Source organism: Pelodiscus sinensis, chromosome 22 (genome assembly GCF_052426305.1).
Source record: "Pelodiscus sinensis isolate ZL-2025 chromosome 22, ASM5242630v1, whole genome shotgun sequence".
In the NCBI taxonomy this organism is placed as follows: domain Eukaryota; kingdom Metazoa; phylum Chordata; order Testudines; family Trionychidae; genus Pelodiscus; species Pelodiscus sinensis.
Genome location: NC_143073.1, coordinates 23,700,364 through 23,720,307, shown reverse-complemented (window position 1 = coordinate 23,720,307; position 19,944 = coordinate 23,700,364). Strand labels below are relative to the sequence as shown.

At 64.1% G+C, this 19,944-nt stretch overlaps 2 protein-coding genes across 10 annotated transcripts; both read right to left on the bottom strand.

Moving 5' to 3' along the window:
• Positions 1–1,090: 1,090 nt before the first annotated feature.
• On the bottom strand, positions 1,091–7,968 carry LOC102446080 (protein BTG3-like). 3 transcript variants are annotated; one of them, XM_075908399.2, is made up of 5 exons: positions 7,829–7,968; positions 3,865–4,056; positions 3,565–3,702; positions 2,962–3,166; positions 1,091–2,081 (listed from the first exon to the last, which is right to left on the bottom strand). In XM_075908399.2, exons 2-5 carry the CDS (start codon positions 4,035–4,037, stop codon positions 1,893–1,895), a joined length of 705 nt encoding a protein of 234 aa, XP_075764514.2. In that variant the 5' UTR covers positions 4,038–4,056; positions 7,829–7,968; the 3' UTR covers positions 1,091–1,892. The 3 variants fall into 3 exon arrangements, with proteins under 3 accessions (XP_075764514.2, XP_075764515.2, XP_075764513.2); XM_075908400.2 differs by having other exon boundaries at positions 7,900–7,924; XM_075908398.2 differs by lacking the exon at positions 7,829–7,968 and adding an exon at positions 7,052–7,375 and having other exon boundaries at positions 1,093–2,081.
• SPACA6 (sperm acrosome associated 6) lies at positions 7,851–18,748 on the bottom strand. Of its 7 annotated transcripts, XM_075908395.2 has the most exons (10): positions 18,309–18,748; positions 16,732–16,842; positions 12,572–12,649; positions 12,308–12,376; positions 11,978–12,001; positions 11,511–11,588; positions 9,305–9,465; positions 8,921–9,074; positions 8,487–8,700; positions 7,851–7,978 (listed from the first exon to the last, which is right to left on the bottom strand). In XM_075908395.2, the coding sequence occupies exons 1-10, from the start codon at positions 18,319–18,321 to the stop codon at positions 7,942–7,944; spliced, it is 939 nt and encodes a 312-aa protein (XP_075764510.2). In that variant the 5' UTR covers positions 18,322–18,748; the 3' UTR covers positions 7,851–7,941. The 7 variants fall into 7 exon arrangements, with proteins under 7 accessions (XP_075764510.2, XP_075764511.2, XP_075764505.2 ...); XM_075908396.2 differs by lacking the exon at positions 12,572–12,649 and having other exon boundaries at positions 18,309–18,743; XM_075908390.2 differs by lacking the exons at positions 16,732–16,842; positions 18,309–18,748 and adding an exon at positions 14,230–14,891.
• Positions 18,749–19,944: the final 1,196 nt, after the last annotated feature.

Below are 19,944 nucleotides of genomic sequence, written 5' to 3'. Positions count from 1 at the left end.
AGGAGGGACAGACACAGACACACACACGTAAATACCAATAAAAGCCTGGGTAAAAAGGGTGGCCTTGACCTGGCACTGAAACAGCGCCAACGTTGGGGCCAGGCGACTATCCCGGTGGAAGAGAACTCCATGGCCTGGGGTGAAGGCTGAGAAGGCCCTGCCCCGCGTAGATGTCAACCGTATCTCCATAAGTGAAGGAGCACAGATCACAGCCTCCCTTACTGACCTCAGTCCCCAGGCAGGTTCATATAGGAGGAGACCGTCCTTCAGCTAGCCCGAAATGGGTTGGGTCCGGGGTTTCTAGATCATAGCTGGAGCTGGAGCAGGGGGGAGGACGCAAGGCCCTCGCCAGCCCCATGGGGTCCAGTCCTGCACTCCCCTCTCCCGCTCTCCCATACTTTTGGGAGCCTGAGTTCTTCTGACTCTGGATCTTCCCCTCCTGCTGGAGCACCAGGACTGCTTGGAAACTCGTCCCCACCCCAACCCCATCCAGTGGCAGGGAGTTCCACAGGCCAACGGTAGGCCAGGAGGGCAACTTCCTTGGAGGAGCTGGGAAATCCCTCCAGGTATCATGGGACCCTCTGGCTCCCTCCTGTGGCCATATCTGGAGGTGCAGCTGCTCCGGCCCAAATCTCATCTCTTCACGTTTCCAACGGTATTTTTTCTTTGGGACATTTTAATGGGCAACAGAGGGGTCCTTAGAGGACAGAGGAAGTTACCTGCTCAAGGTCCCAGAGCAGACCCTGAAAAATAACCTAGGAATACTGACTCCCTGCCCCTCCTCCCGCCCCCCCACTCTAACCACTAGACCCCACATACTTCCCAGAACTAGCTCCTAGCTCTCCCGACTGCACGCACTGAAGCCACAATACACCCAATCGTGGCAACATACTGGGGCCAGCATTCTCCTGGGCCAGGCCAAGCTTGGGGCTACCACCTGGTGCCATAACCCAAATATCCTCCCAGCCGCTCTGCCCGGGAGAGGCCGGCTCCACACAGCTGCAGACAGACAGACAGACAGACAGACAGACAGACAGACAGACAGAGACAAACAGAGACTTTCCTGCGTCACCACAGATTTCGCTTTAATTGGCACTTGTGAATTTTTATAGAAAAAGGATTTTTTAAAAAACCCTACAAAAAGCCTCTGTAAATAGATTTGACTTAACCCCCCCCCCCCCCCCCCAGCTCTCCGCTCCCATAAATTAAATTACTGGTTCACTATTTACAGCACATATATTAAAATCATTAGCAGAACCCTTTCCCCTGCCTGGAAAAAGCCTTTATAAAGTGTCCCTGCATTTGTTTGCACTACAGCACCCGTCTGAGGTAGGTGAGTCTTGTGGGAAACTGAGGCACAGCTTGTGTGGCTGTGGGTGCACATGCTTGTTTTTGTGCCAGAAGAGCCAACAATGGAACCCAGGAGTCCTGGCTCCCAGCCCCTTGCTCCATCCACTAGGCCCCACTCTCATCCCAGAGCTGGTTCCCAATCTTCCCCCTCTCTAACCACTAAGCCTCTCTCCCCTCCCACAGCCAGGGAGAGAAAGGCCTGTCTTCCCTTCCCTTTGCCTTTGAGCTCTGCCTATGTGGCTGGTCCCCAAGGACACGGACTCGACTGGCTCAGCCTCATGGTCTTGGGGGTCGCATCCCCTGCCTGACAAGAAGAGTGGTTAACCCTTAAGACACCAGCTGGGAGGTGGGGAGAGGACATCCCCAGCTTCCAGCCATTTCCAGCCTGCTTCCTTGCATGGCCACCAGGTGGCGCTGTTTGCATGGCAGGATAGAGCTGTGGTGAGTTCCACCCAGTCTCAGCCTCAGGGTGCTAATTGGGAGAAAGGGCTGGGGGGCAGGAGGGAGAGGGGCTGGAGTCTTTCCCCTCTCCCACCCTGCCCCTAAGCCTTGGCAGCGCGGTGGGTGAGGCGCCGCAGCCGGTCGGCGTTGGGTCTCTTGGTCAGCGAGGGCTTTGCTCCGAGGCTGACGTAGTAGAAGGAGAGAGGCTGGTAGGTGGGGATGTAGCTGACCAGGCGCTGGGCAGTGCAAGGAACCCACATGGGGGCTGGGACGTAGAATAACTCAGCAGCCTGTGGGGAAAGAAAAGACCTTAGCAGGAGTCGAAATATCCAGGGACCCCTCGCCCAGAGCCAAGCTGCGGCTGCTTCTGGGGTGAAGCATAGGGGCTGTTTATACAGGGATCCCTTGCCTGGAGCCAAGATGCAGCTGCCTCTGGGGAAGGGGATAGGGGCTGTTTATACAGGGATCCCTTGCCTGGAGCCAAGATGCAGCTGCCTCTGGGGTGGGGCATGGGGGCTGTTTATACAAGGATCCCTTGCCTGGAGCCGAGATGCAGCGGCCTCTGGGGTGGGGCATGGGGGCTGTTTATACAAGGATCCCTTGCCTGGAGCTGAGATGCGGCTGCTTCTGGGGTGGGGCCTGGGGGCTGTTTATACAAGGATCCCTTGCCTGGAGCCGAGATGCGGCGGCCTCTGGGGTGGGGCATGGGGGCTGTTTACACAAGGATCCCTTGCCTGGAGCTGAGATGCGGCTGCTTCTGGGGTGAGGCATGGGGGCTGTTTATACAAGGATCCCTTGCCTGGAGCTGAGATGCAGCTGCCTCTGGGGTGGGGTGTTCTGCTCACCCGGCGCCAAGATGCGGCTGGCTCTGGGGTGGGGCGCGGGGACTGCTTATCCAGGGACTCCTTGCCTAGTGCCAAGATGCAGCCACCTCTGGAACGTTCACTCCAGATGCAGGGGCACGGCTCGGGGGTGGGGCCTTTCTCCGGGGTACCAACTCTGCTCCAGCCCCAAGGGGATGGACTGGCTGGCTCGGGAGGGTGGCTCTAGGCCCCTTGGGCTCCACCATCAGCAGCCCTGTTCATTGGTAAGTTTGCTGGGTCCCAGCCCCACGCCCCGTAAGGACAGGGATCCCCCCTCCCCCCAGCTGGGCCACAGGGACCCCATCACCTGTTTGCTAGGCTCCCGCGGCACAGGTCGGCTCGGGGCCAGAGCCGGGGCCGGCAACAAGGCAGGCTTGGCCGATCCCTCGTCCTCCGAGGAGCTGTCCGAGGGCGACGCCGAGTGATAGTCCGACGTCTCGGGCTCCGGGGTCCCTTTGCCGCTGGCCTCTTCTGAGGGGCTCACCGTGAAGTACTGGCTGTTCTCCCCAAGTCTGGGGGACGGGCGCGTCGGGAGAGGGGGAGAGAGGGTGCTTCAGAAACTGGCACCCCGGCCCCATTAGTCCACAATGGTCCCTGTGCCCCTTACCCCCCAGCCAGCTCCCTGCCCTGGGATGGCTCAGAACCAGCGCCCCCTAGAGGAGACAGGCCCTGTGCCCCGTTCCCGGCCCTCCTGAGCCAGCCAGTCCCAACCCGAGAGCCAGTGCGGGGCGAGGAAGGGCTTAGTGCCTGGTGGGGGAGCTGCGTGGGAGCGGGACAGAACCCAGGAGTCCTGGCGTAAGGGGCTGAGCTACGGGCGATTCTCGAGGCACTGCAGCGGTAGTAGGGCTTTTGTCTCCTACAGGAGAGGTCCAGCAGGGTGCTGCGAGCCGGGGGCGGGGGAGAAACTCACCTACAGCAAACTTCCCCTGGGTCGATCCAGAGCGCCAGCTCCCGGGGCAGCGCCAGCTCCGAGTACTCCAGCCCGCAGTCCACACAGGCCTGGAGCAGCGACTCGTCCACCCGATGCCTCCGGTTGATGCGGATACACCTGGAGTGGGAGAGGCCGGGGAGGGGGTCAGAGACCAGCGACCTGATGGGACCCCCAGCAGGCAACCGCCCCACCACCCATACAGCGAGCCCCAGCTACAGCTCGGGCTGTGGTACCCAGCGGGCTGAGCCTCCCCACCACAGCCCCCAGCCCTGGCCGTACCTGTAGGCCTGCCCCTTGGCGGGGTTCTCGGGGTACCAGTGCTGGCTGTACCGCTCGCGCAGGACGGCGGCCAGGTGCTCCCCGAACTGCTCCATGCGCCCCTCGTCCAGCTGGCCGTGCCGGTTCACCAAGCGCGACAGGAACCGGGCGCCCGTCTCCACCTCCTCTCTCATGGCGCGGGCGGGGCTCGTCCTGGGGGGGCAGGACCCCGGTGAGCCGCTTGTGGGGGGCAGGGGAATGGGGCTCAGGGTACTGGGGGGCTGGATCCAGGGGAGCTCTGGCCAGCGAGGAAGAGGAGGGGTTTGTGTGGCTGATGCAAGCCGGTGACATCACTGCGAGTCAGGAACAACGGCAGGATTGCAGCCCAGTTACATCACCACGCGCCTGCTCAGCTAGGCTCAGACCTATGGCCTGCCCGGCTTCCTGGCCCATCCAATCCCCCCTGGGGCCATTCACCCTGGCGTCCTATCCCCCATCAGTGCCTCCCCCAGGCCTGACACCCTGGTATCCCCCTTCGTGGGTGGCCTCAGCCCATTTCTTGGTGCAGCCTGGCCTCTCGTGTTCCCACCCACAGCCCGCCCCGGGTGTCACAAGGTTACAACACAGCCGGAAATCCAGGGCTGAGGCGTGGGAGAGACTCTGGCAGAAAGACACCTCCCTACACACCCACCAGACAGAGACACAGGCGGAGAGGGCAGTAAGGGTAAGAGACAGTCCCAGAGAAACAAGCAAAAAAAAGCACAGACACACAGTCGGACAGCTGCTCACACCCAAATACACACACAGGCAGAGAGGGAAAGACCCCCAGAGAAACACACATGTGGGCACACAGACACCCTCAGAGAAAAACACACAGAGACACCCCCCAGACACCCACATACAGCCAAGCAGTCCCCCCCACCCCTCCTCACATCACAAGCAGGCAGGCCTCAACACACAGAGGGAAAGACACCTCTGGAGAAACCAGATCACCTACAGGCACCCAAAAGCAAAGGTGCGGAGTCAGGGAACGAGACATCCCCAGCCAGGATGGGGACTACACCCCACAATGAGTCTGTGCCAGCCCCAGTCAGGCGGCCACCAGCAGGTTCGGATGGGGGTTTGGTGGCCTCCAGCCTCCTCTTAGCACGGTCAGCCCTGGAGGCCAACCTACGACCAGCCATAGTTATGCTAAACCTGACCCATGCAGCTGCCTTGTGCGCCCGCTTGGTTAAGGTGACACCCTGAGGCTGGGCTCCTATACACCACCCTGGTTGTCCAGAGACAAGGCCACAGTAGGGCAGCTGCCAAGCCAACCCAGGGGAGTTATACAGCTCTGACCAGGCCACAGAAGTGTTAATTAGCTGGAATTAATTGGCAATCATTTAACTCCCAAGAGAGGGGAAATGAAGTGCACTCCCAAGACACACTCGCACACCATTTCTCCCTCACACCCACGGTGCTGGGCCTACAGCTATGCCAGCACAGGCTCATCAACACCCTGCCACCCAGAGACCTCCGCACAAAGATACAGGCACTCAGAGATGCAGATGTACAACCCCAGATACACACAATCACACCCAAAGCCATGAAGATGCACAGCTGTACCCAGGCACACACCCCTCTTCACACATACAACCATACAAATAAACAGACACACCCAGACTCTCACTCACAGCCACATGGTCTCACAGAGGTGCAAAGCCCCACCCCTCACAATCTCAGCCCCTCCCCCCTCATGTGTGGGACTTTCAGGAGAACTTCCCAGGTTGGGGAATCCTGGACCTAGCTCTGGGGAACCTTGTTCCTGCCTGCCCCCCGGGGTGGGGTGAAAGTCCCAGGCTGGTCTCAGGGAGGTGGCTGTAGGTGACCCTGGCAGGGGTGGGGGTCATCAGTCCCCAAACAACAGCTGGAAAGGGAAGAAGCACCTTCCTCCATCTCCCCAGCCCCCCCAGCTCCGCTCCCCCCCCCCCCCCCATCAGGGTCAGCAGGACAGGGGGAAGATACTTGTCCGGATACCTGGGTTCTGAAACTGACCCTGCAGCTGTCTCCTCCTATGAGTCACATGCCCGGGTAACCCCCACACACCCTCCCCTCCCGCCCCCTCCACGTCACAGCCTCTTTCCTCACATCAGGATGTTTGGAAACATTTCCTGACCTCCGGGAAATCTCAGTATTCCTCCCCCCCCCCCCGCCCCAGCCCCCGCTCTATCTACCAGGTTCAGCACCTCCTCTGCCCCCAACACCCCATAAACCCTCCCCCACCCTCACCCCACAGCCCCTCCTCTGCCCCCAACACCCCATAACCCCTCCCCCACCCTCACCCCACAGCCCCTCCTCTGTCCCCAACACCCCATAACCCCTCCCCCACCCTCACCCCACAGCCCCTCCTCTGCCCCCAACACTGCATTACCCCTCCCCCACCCTCACCCCACAGCCCCTCCTCTGCCCCCAACACTCCATAACCCCTCCCCCACCCCACAGCCCCTCCTCTGCCCCCCACCACTCCATAAGCCCTCCCCCACCCTCACCCCACAGCTCCTCCTCTGCCCCCAACACTCCATAACCCCTCCCCCACCCCACAGCCCCTCCTCTGCCCCCCAACACTCCATAACCCCTCCCCCACCCTCACCCCACAGCTCCTCCTCTGCCCCCAACACTCCATAACCCCTCCCCCACCCCACAGCCCCTCCTCTGCCCCCAATACTCCATAACCCCTCCCCCACCTTCATCCCACAGCCCCTCCTCTGTCCCCAACACCCCATAATCCCTTCTCTCCCCCCAGCACTCCTCCACAGCTTTCCCTCCCCCAGTCTCTCCTCCCCATGGGCATGGGGGGTTGGTTGGTACTCCGAGGAAGCTGCAGACGCAGGCGAGGGAAGACACAAAGCGACAGAGAAAAGGAAGAAAGAACTGGGGGGGGGGGGGAGGAATCCCCCCGGGACGCTGTTGGGCTTCGGGGGGGGAGGGTCAGACCCCATCATCTTAGCCCCTGGTCGGCGCGATAGGGCAGGTCAGACCCCCCCCCCCACATCGGAGCCTGTTCCCCAAACCCTGCGGGGCCCGCCCGTGGGGTCCCCCCAAACCCTGCCGGGCCCGCCCGTGGGGTCCCCCCCAAACCCTGCCGGGCCCGCCCGTGGGGTCCCCCCCAAACCCTGCCGGGCCCGCCCGTGGGGTCCCCCCAACCTGCCCCCCGCCCCGGACGCACCGTGCGCTGCGTTTCGCTCCCCGGCCACGCGGCTCTGTTTGCTCCGGGCCAGGCTCGGCCGCGCGCAGGGGGAATCCCCGCCTCGCGCCACATCACTGACCATATAAGGAGATCCTGGGCCCGTGGGAACTTCCAGGAGCCTGCCCCTCCCCCCGCACCCAGCTCGCCTGGCCGCCAGGGGGAGGCAGCGAGTGCCGGGAGGCGGGGAAACAAAGGGGGCGGGGCAAGTGGGGAGGGGAGACTCCTCAAACGTCAAGCTACGCCCCCTTTTCCCCTCACCCCCGACTGTCTCCTCCCCAGGGGGGGCCCTCCTCACCCCAGACCCTGCCCCAGCTATTTGCATGTGCCAACAGCATCAAATACCCCGGCATCAACCCCCCCCCCCGCCCTGCACCCCCCAGGGCTGTCCCAGGGCATCAGCCAGCCCTGACTCCCAGCCCCCCCCCACCCTGCACCCCCCAGGGCTGTCCCAGGGCATCAGCCAGCCCTGACTCCCAGCCCCCCCCACCCTGCACCCCCCAGGGCTGTCCCAGGGCATCAGCCAGCCCTGACTCCCAACCCCCCCCCCCCCAAGCCCAGCACTCCCCGGTGTTACTCTAGTGCATCAGGCTTGCCCCCTGACCACTGACAACCCCCCCATGCAGCCCAGGACCCAGTGCACCACCTCAGAGCATTGGGCCCACCCTACCAGGCCCCCTCTGCAGTGCAGCACCCCTCATGCTGCCCCCTGACCACCAGCATCCCCCCCTCCCCCTGCAACCTGCTCCTGCAGCCCACCCCCACACTGCAGGACTCCGGCTCAGGCTGGACTGTGAGTTTATTCTTATCAGGGAATTCACTCTGCCAACCCTGGGGCACGGCAGGAGCCGAGGGTCCGCTCTGGGCTGGTTTCATCGGGGCCAGGCCATGGCCCGGCGAAAGACGCCCCTGTGGGGAGAGAAAGAGAAGATGTGGGCGGGGGGGAGGGGGGGAGAAGTGCTAGGGTGGAGGAGAGGAAAAGAGGGAGCAGAGGCAGGGGAATCTCCTCTGTGAAGGGAGGAGCCAGTGAGAGAAGGAAGCCATGGCAGGGGGCCCGGGGGCCGGCGGGGAGTGACAAGCCCAAAGAGGGATGCAGCCTCCAGCCCCCAGCATGCTGGTGTCACTGCTGGGTGCTTACGGAGGGGGGAGGGAAGGGGGCTGGACTGAGTTGGGACCCAGAAGGCCAATGGGGTCTTGGGGGCTGGGCTAGGCCCCCCCAGAGCAGGGAGTTTGGGGCCACCAAGGGCTTGGTAAGAGGAGGAAGTGGGGGCCTGGGGAACTCCCTGCCACCAGATACCAGGCTGTGGGTGGGCCCAATGGTCAGGTCTGGTAGGGGTGGAGTCCCAGGCCAGATGGGCCATTGGTCAGGCCCATGGGGCGGGGAGGTTCCCGGGCTGGAGGGGCCCAGCAAGCTCACCCCAGCAGCAGGGTGCCCAGCATGGCGCTCAGTGCCAGCCCCACCATCAGCAGCACCACGTTCCTCTTGTGCAGGGAGTCGGGCTCCGCCAGCAGCTCCGGGAGCCGGGGGAAATGTCCCTCGGGCCCGCCGGCCCCCCGCCCCCCTGGGGACCGCAAAATGGCCAGGAACATGTTCTGCAGGTCCGTCTCTGCCCCCTGGCTGCTGGAAGTCACTGTGGGGAGAGGAAACCCAGGAGTCCTGGCTCCCAGCGCCTGCTGCTCCAACCACTAGACCCCACTCCCTCCCCGAGCAAGATAGAACCCACAAGTCACCATTCCCAGCCGCCTGCCCCGGTCTTACCAGCTCCATCCCACTCCCCTCCCTGGGTTGGGAATGGAACCGAGGCTCCCAGTCCCCCTGCTCTAACCACTCAACCCCACATCCCTTCTCACCATTGAGGTAGAAGTATTTGCGGGCTACCACGTCGTCCTCCTCGGTCAGCTGGCAGACGTAGGTGCCACGGTGCGAGACCCGCGTGGGGTGGAGGATGAGGGAGCTGGCCCCCTGGCGCAGGTCCCGGAAGAGGGAGAGATCTCGGGTTCGGAGCTGGGGGCAGGAGCGAGCAGAGTTGGCTGGTGTGGGCCGGGGAAGTGGGCATGGGGAGGGGTGAGGGGGATGGAGCGGGGGCAGCCGACAGACAGCCCCCCCATTCCAGTCTGGACAGCCAGTAAAATGACTTGCTTCCATACACACCCCCAGGTGCCCCCATTGATTTTTCTGCTCCCTTAATGGGCAGCCACAAAACGAGACAGGACCCCTCCCCCAACCACACTCACATCCTTGGCAAACCTCCAGCCGATCCTCACTTCGGGGGAAGTCTGGAAGGGGACCCTGCATCTCAGGGCCGTCCGGTTCCCCTCCGCCTTCCACACGTCCTCCACTGGCAGAGCAAAACGGGGGTGGGGGGAGTCCAAGCAAGGATAGTGATGCAGATGCTCTGGGGTGGGGCATGGGGAGTAGGTTATATAGGAACCCCTCCCCCCAGGGAATTCCTTGCCCTGCACTGAGATGCAGCCACCTCTGGGGTGGGGTGTGAGGCTGGTTATACAGGGACCCCTCGCCCGGTGCAAGGACACGGCTACCCAGGGTGGGACGTGGGGCTGGAGATAGGGGGGACCCTTCACCCGGCACTGGGACACAGCTACTCGGGGTGGGATGTGGGGCTGGAGATGGGGGGACCCCTCGCCCGGCACTGGGACATGGCTACTCGGGGTGGGATGTGGGGCTGGAGATGGGGGGACCCCTCGCCCGGCACTGGGACACGGCTACTCGGGGTGGGGCGTGGGGCTGAAGATGGGGGGACCCCTCGCCCGGCACTGGGACACGGCTACTTGGGGTGGGACATGGGGCTGGAGATGAGGGGGACCCTTCACCCGGCACTGGGACACGGCTACTTGGGGTGGGACGTGGGGCTGGAGATGGGGGGACCCCTCGCCCGGCGCTGGGACACGGCTACTTGGGGTGGGACGTGGGGCTGGAGATGGGGGGGACCCCTCGCCCGGCACTGGGACACGGCTACTCGGGGTGGGACGTGGGGCTGGAGATGAGAGGACCCCTCGCCCGGCACTGGGACATGGCTACCCGGGTGGGACGTGGGGCTGGAGATGGGGGACCCCTCGCCCGGCACTGGGACACGGCTACTCGGGGTGGGATGTGGGGCTGGAGATAGGGGGACCCCTCGCCCGGCACTGGGACACAGCTGTCCCAGGTGGGTCATGGGGCTGGAGATGGGGGACCCCTCGCCCGGCACTGGGACACGGCTACCCGGGTGGGACGTGGGGCTGGAGATGGGGGGACCCCTCGCCCAGCACTGGGACATGGCTACCCGGGTGTGGCGTGGGGCTGGAGATGGGGGACCCCTCGCCCGGCACTGGGACATGGCTACCCGGGTGGGGCGTGGGGCTGGAGATGGGGGACCCCTCGCCCGGCACTGGGACATGGCTACCCGGGGTGGGACGTGGGGCTGGAGATGAGAGGACCCCTCGCCCGGCACTGGGACACGGCTACCCGGGTGGGGCGTGGGGCTGGAGATGGGGGGACCCCTCGCCCGGCACTGGGACATGGCTACTCGGGGTGGGACGTGGGGCTGGAGATGAGAGGACCCTTCGCCCGGCACTGGGACATGGCTACCCGGGTGGGGCGTGGGGCTGGAGATGGGGGGACCCCTCGCCCGGCACTGGGACATGGCTACCCGGGTGGGACGTGGGGCTGGAGATGGGGGGACCCCTCGCCCGGCACTGGGACACGGCTACTCGGGTGGGACGTGGGGCTGGAGATGGGGGGACCCCTCGCCCGGCACTGGGACATGGCTACCCGGGTGGGACGTGGGGCTGGAGATGGGGGGACCCCTCGCCCGGCACTGGGACATGGCTACCCGGGGTGGGGCGTGGGGCTGGAGATGGGGGACCCCTCGCCCGGCACTGGGACATGGCTACCCGGGTGGGGCGTGGGGCTGGAGATGGGGGACCCCTCGCCCGGCACTGGGACATGGCTACCCGGGGTGGGGCGTGGGGCTGGAGATGGGGGACCCCTCGCCCGGCACTGGGACATGGCTACCCGGGGTGGGGCATGGGGCTGGAGATGAGGGGACCCCTCGCCCGGTGCAAGGACACGGCTACCCGGGTGGGACGTGGGGCTGGAGATGGGGGGACCCCTCGCCCGGCACTGGGACATGGCTACCCGGGGTGGGGCATGGGGCTGGAGATGAGGGGACCCCTCGCCCGGTGCAAGGACACGGCTACCCGGGTGGGACGTGGGGCTGGAGATGGGGGGACCCCTCGCCCAGCACTGGGACATGGCTACTCGGGGTGGGACGTGGGGCTGGAGATGAGGGGATTTCTGTGTCTGCCGAAAGCACAGGACCGGGTTGTGGAGCCTGGGTTGAACCCCTTGGTAGGCTTTGGCCAGGGCTCCTGGGGTTATGGGACTCTTGGAGGAACCGGGCATCACAGCGCCCCATGGGCATCGGGGAGCAGCACGTACCTGGGCAGTCCAGGGGCAGCTGACACTCCACTGTGCTGCACGAGGAGCATCGGTAAACCTGGGCGTCTTTCTGATACCCTGCGGAGAACAGTCAAATGGGCAGGAGAGACCAGGGCAGGGGGCCAGGGGTCGGGAGTGAGGGGCCCGGCAGAGCTGTGGGGAGCCCAGGCTGGGTTAGCTGGGGCTGTAGGTTGAGAGTGGGGGCACCAGCAGGACTGCGGGGCAGAGCAGGGGCTGCGGGTCGGGGGTGAGGGGCATTTGCAGGGCTGGGGGGCAGGGCTGGGTTGGCAGGGACTGAGGGTCAGGGATGAGGGGTGCCGACAGGGCTGGGGGGACAGAGCAAGGGCTGCAGGTCAGGAGTGAGGGGCACTGGGCAGGCTGGGGGGCAGAGCTGGGGCTGTGGGCCGGTGGGGAGGGGCACTGGCAGGGCTGGGGGGAGGGGAGCCCCCCCTGACGTGAGGACTCACCACAAGGCGGGATGCAAGCAGGAGCTGCAAAGGGAGGAAACAGGAGCCCAGGTCAGGCCATATCTGGGCATCCCCCCCAAGCCCGGCCCCTCCAGGGGGTGCTGGCTCCAACCCAGCCACAGAGCAGGGCCTGGCTGGTCGGGGGAAGGAGTTTGTGGGTCTCAGCCCCTGCCCCACAGCAGGCCAAGGGCTGGGTGGGCCCTGAGGACCCAGCCCCTCGCCGCTTGCTCCAGGACAGGGGATGTACGTGGATGGGGGGGGGGGGGGGCACGTGCTAGGGCGGGTCCCTCCAGGCAGTCGGCTCCCAGCCCCCCTCAGGCCCCGTCTCACCTGGTTTCAGCTGAGCCAGCTCCGGCTGGATCCGCGCTGCAACCTCCGGGAAGGCCACCTGGTAGGGAACTGGGGGGCCAGAGGGGGTCAGAACCAAGCCCCCTGCCCACACCCTCCCCACAGCCTTGGCTCCTCCCCCTGCCTTTCTAGCCCCTCCCCCACATCACCCTAACTCCTTCCCCTTTCCCAGCCACCTCCCGGGCCTCCCTTCCCCCTTCCTCTCCCCTCCCTCCTTCCCCATGGCCCCAACCAGCCCTGACCCACCCTTGGCCACTCCTTTCTCCTCTAGGGAGAAGATGACATTGGAGAAAGTATCCTTCAGCTTCTCCAGCTCCACTGCACCTGGGGAGAGTAGGGTTAGTGGGTAAGGGAACAAGTTCTGCCCTGAAGTCCGGCCCACGGGGGGATCATAGACAGAGGGAAGGATGCAGATGACAGAGCCAGTGATGGATGGAGGGAAAGACAGAGAGATAATGGAGCCAGGGATGAATGGAGGGGAAGATGGAAGGAAGACAGAGCCAGGGACAGATGGAAGAGAACACAGAAAGATAATGGAGCCAGGGATGAATGGAGAGGAAGACAGAGAGGTGACAGAGACAGGGATGGATGGAGAGTAACATAGAGGGATGATGGAGCCAGAGATGGAGGAAGAGGGAGATGGAGAGATAAGGGAGACAGGGATGGATGGATGGATGGATGGAGGGGAAGATGCAGAGATGACAGAGCTAGGGATGGATGGGAACACGGGGGGACGACAGAGCCAGGGATGGATGGATGGAGGGGAAGATAAGAGGGATGATGGAGCTAGGAATGAAGGGGAAACCAGAGGGATGATGGAGCCAGGAAGGGATGGAGGTGAAGGTGGAGGGATGAGAGAGCCAGGGATGGACGGAGGGGAAGATGGAGGAATGAAAGAGCCAGGGATGGGGATGGATGGAGGGGAAGATGGAGAGATGACAGAGCTAGGGATGGATAGGAACACAGAGGAATGACAGAGTCAGGGATGGATGGATGGAGGGGAAGATAGAGGGAGGATGGAGCTAGGGATGAAGGGGACACCAGAGGGATGATAGTGCCAGGAAGGGATGAAGGTGAAGATGGAGGGATGATGGAACCAGGGATGAATGGAGGGGAAGATGGAAGGATGACAGAATCAGGGATGGATGGGGGGGGGGGAATGGAAGGATGACAGAGAGCTAGGGAAGGATGACAGAGGGATGAAGGAGCCAGAGATGGAGGAAGAGGGAGAAAGAGGGATAATGGAGACAAGGATGGATGGAGGTGAAGATGCAGATGACAGAGTCAGGTATGGATGGGAACACGGAGGGATGACAGAGCCAAGGATGGACAGAGGGGAGGACAGAGGGATAATGGAGCCAGGGATAGAGATGGATGGAGGGGAAGATGGGGAGATGATGGAGCTAGGGATGGATGGGAGCAAAGAGGGATGACAGAGCCAGGGATGGATGGAGGGGAAGACAGAGGGATGATGGAGCCAGGGATGAAGGGGAAACCAGAGGGATGACGGAGCCAGGAACAGATGGAGGTGAAGACGGAGGGACGACAGAGCCAGGGATGGACGGAGAGGAAGATGGAGGAATGATGGAGCTAGGCATGGAGAGCTAGAGAGTGGCTAAGCTGGAGAAGGGGAAGGGTGGAACTGAGGGATGGCCGGATGGGTGGGTGGAGCTGGAAATGGCAGGATGGGTGCGGGAGAGGCTAACTCAGAGGACACAGCTGGAGCCCGGTGGAGCTGTGGGAGGGCTGGGCAGAGGGACAGGAGCGAGGGAGGGAACAGAAGGCAGAAGGGATGGGCAGACAGACAGGAGGAAGGGAGGGAACAGAGGATGGACGGAGCTACAGGGGGTGGGTTTTGGGGGGCGGATCTGGGGCTGGCTGTCCAGCTCCCGGTCCCCACTCACCCACCACCAGCTGGGTGTGGGGCTGGAAGGCAGCCTGCAGGGTGCCCAGGCAGGCGGTGTGCCGGGAACTGGCATGGCCCAGGAAGACTTGGCAGACGCGCAGGCGCTGCTGGGGGGTGGAGAAGCAGAAGAGGCAGCCGGGCGCCCAGGGGACCAGGAGGAGGCTGAGGCAAAGGGGCAGCAACAGCCGGGAGGTGACGGGCATCGCCCAGCGCAGGGAGCATGGAACCCGCAGGGACATCACAATGGAGAGGGCGGGCCCACATTCTGGCCACACCCACCCCAGAGGCAGCTGGATTTCTGTATGGGGTGAGGGGTCCCTTTATAACCAGGCACCACCCCACCCCAGAGGTGGCTGCATCCCATGCCAGGCAAGGGGTCCCCGCACACCCAGCGCTGGAGGGAGGCAGCTCGGGGCGACAGGAGAAGAGGGGAGCTGTCGGCCTCCAAGATCTGTCTCCATGGAAACCAGACAGCCCAGCATGGAGCTGTGAATTAATATGTCCCTTAAACAGAGGGGGGCCTGTGAGGCAGGAGGATCAGCGCAGCAAAGGGACAAGAAGCCTCCACCCCCCCAAGCCTGCCCCTCACTCCCACCCCACAGCCCCTGCCAACCCAGCCCTGCCGGTGCCCCTCACTCCCACCCCACAGCCCCAGCCAACCCAGCCCTGCCGGTGCCCCTCACTCCCACCCCACAGCCCCTGCCAACCCAGCCCTGCCGGTGTCCCTCACTCCCACCCCACAGCCCCTGCCAACCCAGCCCTGCTGGTGTCCCTCACTCCCACCCCACAGCCCCTGCCAACCCAGCCCTGCCGGTGTCCCTCACTCCCACCCCACAGCCCCTGCCAACCCAGCCCTGCCGGTGTCCCTCACTCCCACCCCACAGCCCCTGCCAACCCAGCCCTGCTGGTGTCCCTCACTCCCACCCCACAGCCCCTCCCAACCCTGCCCTGCCGGTGCCCCTCACTCCCACCCCACAGCCCCTCCCAACCCTGCCCTGCCGGTGCCCCTCACTCCCACCCCACAGCCCCTGCCAACCCAGCCCTGCCGGTGCCCCTCACTCCCACCCCACAGCCCCTGCCAACCCAGCCCTGCCGGTGCCCCTCACTCCCACCCCACAGCCCCTGCCAACCCAGCCCTGCCGGTGCCCCTCACTCCCACCCCACAGCCCCAGCCAACCCAGCCCTGCCGGTGCCCCTCACTCCCACCCCACAGCCCCAGCCAACCCAGCCCTGCCGGTGCCCCTCACTCCCACCCCACAGCCCCAGCCAACCCAGCCCTGCCGGTGCCCCTCAGTCCCACCCCACAGCCCCAGCCAACCCAGCCCTGCCGGTGCCCCTCACTCCCACCCCACAGCCCCTGCCAACCCAGCCCTGCCGGTGCCCCTCACTCCCACCCCACAGCCCCTGCCAACCCAGCCCTGCCGGTGCCCCTCACTCCCACCCCACAGCCCCTGCCAACCCAGCCCTGCTGGTGCCCCTCACTCCCACCCCACAGCCCCTGCCAACCCAGCCCTGCTGCTGCTCCTTGCTCCCGACCTGCAGCCCCTGCCAACCCAGCCCTGCTGCTGCTCCTTGCTCCCGACCTGCAGCCCCTGCCAACCCAGCCCTGCCGTGCCCCTCCCTCCCTACCCACAGCTCCTGCCAACCCAGCCCTGCCGTGCCCCTCCCTCCCTACCCACAGCTCCTGCCAGCCCAGCCCTGCCCCCCCACCCTGCCGGTGCCCCTCACTCCTGCCCCGCAGCCTCTGCCCCCCAGCCCTGGGGTCCCAACTCCCACCTTGTGCAGATCTGCGCTAGCCGGGGCTGCGGGCCGGGGGCGAGGGGCGCTGTGAGAGCTGTTTCTCCAAGTAGTTACCATAGAAAAGGGGATGGGAGTCGAGTGGGTAAAGCAGGGGGGAGGGGCTCTGGGAGAACTCCTGGGTGCTCTCCCCAGCTGGGAGGGGAGAGGGGTCTAGTGGTTAGAAGTGGGGGTGGGGGAGCCTGGACTCCTGGGTTCTCTCAGTCTGTGGCTGTAGGTGATGAGGAGCCTCCCCATACTGCCTGGCTCAGCGGGTCCATGCTGCGTGCTTTGGGGTTCAGCCATTTGATGGTGTCTCTGGGAGCAGGAGCCTTAAAGGCACAGAGACACCCGTCAAACCTGCTCCCTCAGGCGAGCCAGGGGTGGGGGTGGGGAGAAGTGTTTCGTGCTCTCCCAGGCCTGTTTCAGCTCAAACACAGGCCATGCTCAGCCAAGACTCCACCAGACCCCACTGCGATCAGGGCCCAGTTGTGTCATTGTGCAGCTGGGGAAACTGAGGCACGAACAGGCACTCGACGCGTCCAGGGAAGCACAAGAAGTCTGCGGCACGTAAGTTCTAACCCAGGGGGCAGAGCGCCTGGCTCGGGAAGGGGAGCTGGTGGTTGTGGGGGGCTCTCTGTGTCTCCCGGGCGCAATGGGCTGAGACCTATCCCACTGGCGAGTGCTGCATTGGGGTCAGTCGCTCAGCTCCCAAGAACCTCACCTGTGAACTCTGCGCTGCCCTCACAGGTTAAGGGTCTCAGGGACAGAGCCGGCTGCCGGGAGCGAGCCAGGGAGGGAGGAGAGCGCGGGCCTGGGAGCCCCGTTCGCCCCGCTGGAACAAAGAGAGGGGTGCGGAGAGGTTAGAGTGGCAGAGCCCCCAGGGGGCGGGCTGAGCGGACTGGAAGGAGGAACCTGACCTGGGGATTTTGGGTGGATTTTAATGCCCCTCAATCCTGACCCCTGATCCCCATTCTGGGCTCCCCCCAGCACTCTGCCAGTGCCCCTCAATTGCAACCTGCATTTCCCCACTAACTCCTGCCCCTCCTCCCCCCACCGATCTTTTCGCTCTCTGTCTCTCTGCTGGTGCTGTCAGTAGGGCGGTAGGGGGAGCCAGGGAGTGCCTGTCAGGCTTGTTCTTCTGTCCTGCTGGGATCCCAATGGGAGGAGGGAAATCTGCAGATTTTGGTACCCACACATATCCCAGTCAGGGGATTGAAACAAGCTGCTTTGGGGGCACTGGTTAAATGCAGATTTTCCCAGCTGGGGGAGCTGGGGGGCTCAGCCATGGCAGGGGTGACCCAGAGTGGGTGCTGACTGGCCATGACACAGAACCGCCAGCCTGGAGCTGCAGAGCTGGCAACAGTGGTCGGGAAGGTGGATCAGCCACAGACCAAGGCCCGGGAAGGCCAGAGACACCCCCCCCCACCTCCCCCCACGAGTGGTTCCTGGGAAAGGCCGTTACCCCAACGATCCACAGCTCTGGCTGGTCACCGACAGGTAACACTGGCTGCTGGCTGTCACCAAGGACTGTGGGCTGGCTCTGCACGGCTGGTCTGGGGGGCCTAGGAGGGAAGGGATCCCCCAAACCCCAGTGACAGGGGGCCTTTCCCATGGCCCCATTTTAAGGCCAGCTCAGAGGAACTGAGCCCCCCAAGGACCCCAGAAATAGATCTTCAAACCCTGAACAACTCCAGCCTGCCTCCCTCTCTCCAGGATCCCGACTGTCCTCAGAACCCCTGCTGCCCCCCAGCCTGTCTGATACCCTGGCCAGGACCCCCAAGAGGCCCTGGGCATCCCCCCCCCCCATTTGTATCAAAATCCAACGCTATCTAGAGCATTGGAGAACCAGCCAGACACCTAATAAGGACATGGGCCCTTCCCTCTAGGGGGCACCGACCCTGACCAGCCTCAGGGATGGGGGGGGAGATGGCAGGGTTGGGGGGCAGGGGGTCTGGTCCCAGGGCAGAGGCTGGCTGGCCTTGGAGGGGGAGGGGGCAGCGTGGTCGCAAAATTTGGTTCAGCAGCTCTGTATGTGAGCCAAGTTTGCAAGGTCTCAGTCCTACTCCCAAAAGCCCCCCCCCCCACATAGTACGAGCCTCCCTTCCCCTCCCCCATCAGCAGGAGGCTGAGTGCTGGGCAGGCCTTGGGAGCCCAGGCCCCCCATGGGGCAGGGGATGCCTGGGGGTATCCTGGGGTGAGGGCTGAGCTAGTAGCACCTGAACAGTCTGTCGGTCCCATTCACCGGGGACAGTCAGCCTCCGCCCTGGCGCCAGGAGCCGGGGAGCCCACTGTACTTACCTGCTGCCCCCATAACTGAGGGGCAAGAGACCTGTAGCACCCATGGTCCCAAAGCCTGTGAATGACACCCCCTGCAAGAACCCCCAACTCCCCTACAGCCTTATACCTCCAACACCTCCTGTAACACCTTCCACTGCAACCCCAATACCCCCACAGCCTTACACCTCAAGCACCTCTTGTAACACGCTCCACAGTCTATATATAACCCACCCCCTGCAACAACCCCAAAACCACAGCCTGTAACCTTCCACCCCATGCAAAAACCACAACAGCCCATGCTCCCAACACCCCTATAGCTTGTATTCCCCACCCCTGCAACACCCCCAAGTCTATCCCTCTATCCCTGCCATCCCATCCTTCCACCCCTCTATCCCTCCAACCCTGCTCTCCCATCCCCCAATCCCCCTTCTTCTATCCCTCCATCCCTGCCTTCCTCTATCCCTCCATCCCTGCCTTCCCATCCCCCACCCCATCTTCCCTCCATCCTCCCTTCCTCCCTCCATCCCTCCATCCATCCCCCTTCCCTCCCTCCATCCCTCCATCCCCCTCCCCCTTCCCATCCCCCACCCCATCCCTCCATCCCTGCCCTCCCATCCCCCCCCCTTCCCTCCCTGTCTCCCCGGGCACCTCTCCATGCCGAAGCCTTTCTCGATCCCCCTTTCCTCCCTCTCCCTCCGCTCCCCCCGGCGCGTCCCTCCCCGCCCCGCGGCGGACTCTGCCTGTCGCTGGGCTCCGTCCTTGGCCGTGTCCTGTCCTGGCTGCGCCGCCGGGCGGGCGTGGGGCGGGGGGACGCTGTGCCTGTCGGTCTGTCTGTCGGCCCGGGGCGCTGTCTGGCGCTCGCTGGCTCCGCGTCTCTGCCCCGCCGCGTCTGTCTCGCTCTGTCTCGGCGGGCGGCGGCGGCCGGTATCGCAATGCGGCGCTTGTCTGGCTGGAGCCGCGCCGGCTGCCGGGCCGTCGGGGGCGGGGGCGGCCGCCAGGGGCCGGGCAGCCAGCGAGCGGCAGGTGGGAGCCGCACGCACCGCAACGCAACACACTACAGCGCACAACAGCTCGCCCCACAATCACCCCCCCACACCGCAACACAACACACTAGAGCACACAACCGTTCACCCCGCTATCACACCGCACAATCACACACCGCAACGCAACACACTAGAGCACACAACCGTTCACCCCGCTATCACACCGCACAATCACACACCGCAACACAACACACTAGAGCACACAACCGTTCACCCCGCTATCACACCGCACAATCACACACCGCAACACAACACACTAGAGCACACAACCGTTCACCCCGCTATCACACCGCACAATCACACACCGCAACGCAACACACTAGAGCACACAACCGTTCACCCCGCTATCACACCGCACAATCACACACCGCAACACAACACACTAGAGCACACAACCGTTCACCCCGCTATCACACCGCACAATCACACACCGCAACACAACACACTAGAGCACACAACCGTTCACCCCGCTATCACACCGCACAATCACACACCGCAACACAACACACTAGAGCACACAACCGTTCACCCCGCTATCACACCGCACAATCACACACCGCAACGCAACACACTAGAGCACACAACCGTTCACCCCGCTATCACACCGCACAATC

Coding starts and splice junctions, on each gene's coding strand:
- LOC102446080 (XM_075908399.2), bottom strand. CDS start 4,037: ATGAGAGAGGAGGTGGAGACGGGCGCCCGGTTCCTGTCGCGCTTGGTG. Junction 3,703..3,864: donor GCCAAGGGGCAGGCCTACAG/GTACGGCCAGGG, acceptor CTCCCACTCCAG/GTGTATCCGCATCAACCGGA. Junction 3,167..3,564: donor CCAGGGGAAGTTTGCTGTAG/GTGAGTTTCTCC, acceptor CCCGTCCCCCAG/ACTTGGGGAGAACAGCCAGT.
- SPACA6 (XM_075908390.2), bottom strand. CDS start 14,470: ATGTCCCTGCGGGTTCCATGCTCCCTGCGCTGGGCGATGCCCGTCACC. Junction 12,650..14,229: donor CCACACCCAGCTGGTGGTGG/GTGAGTGGGGAC, acceptor TACTCTCCCCAG/GTGCAGTGGAGCTGGAGAAG. Junction 9,075..9,304: donor GCTGGAGGTTTGCCAAGGAT/GTGAGTGTGGTT, acceptor TCCTGCCCCCAG/CTCCGAACCCGAGATCTCTC.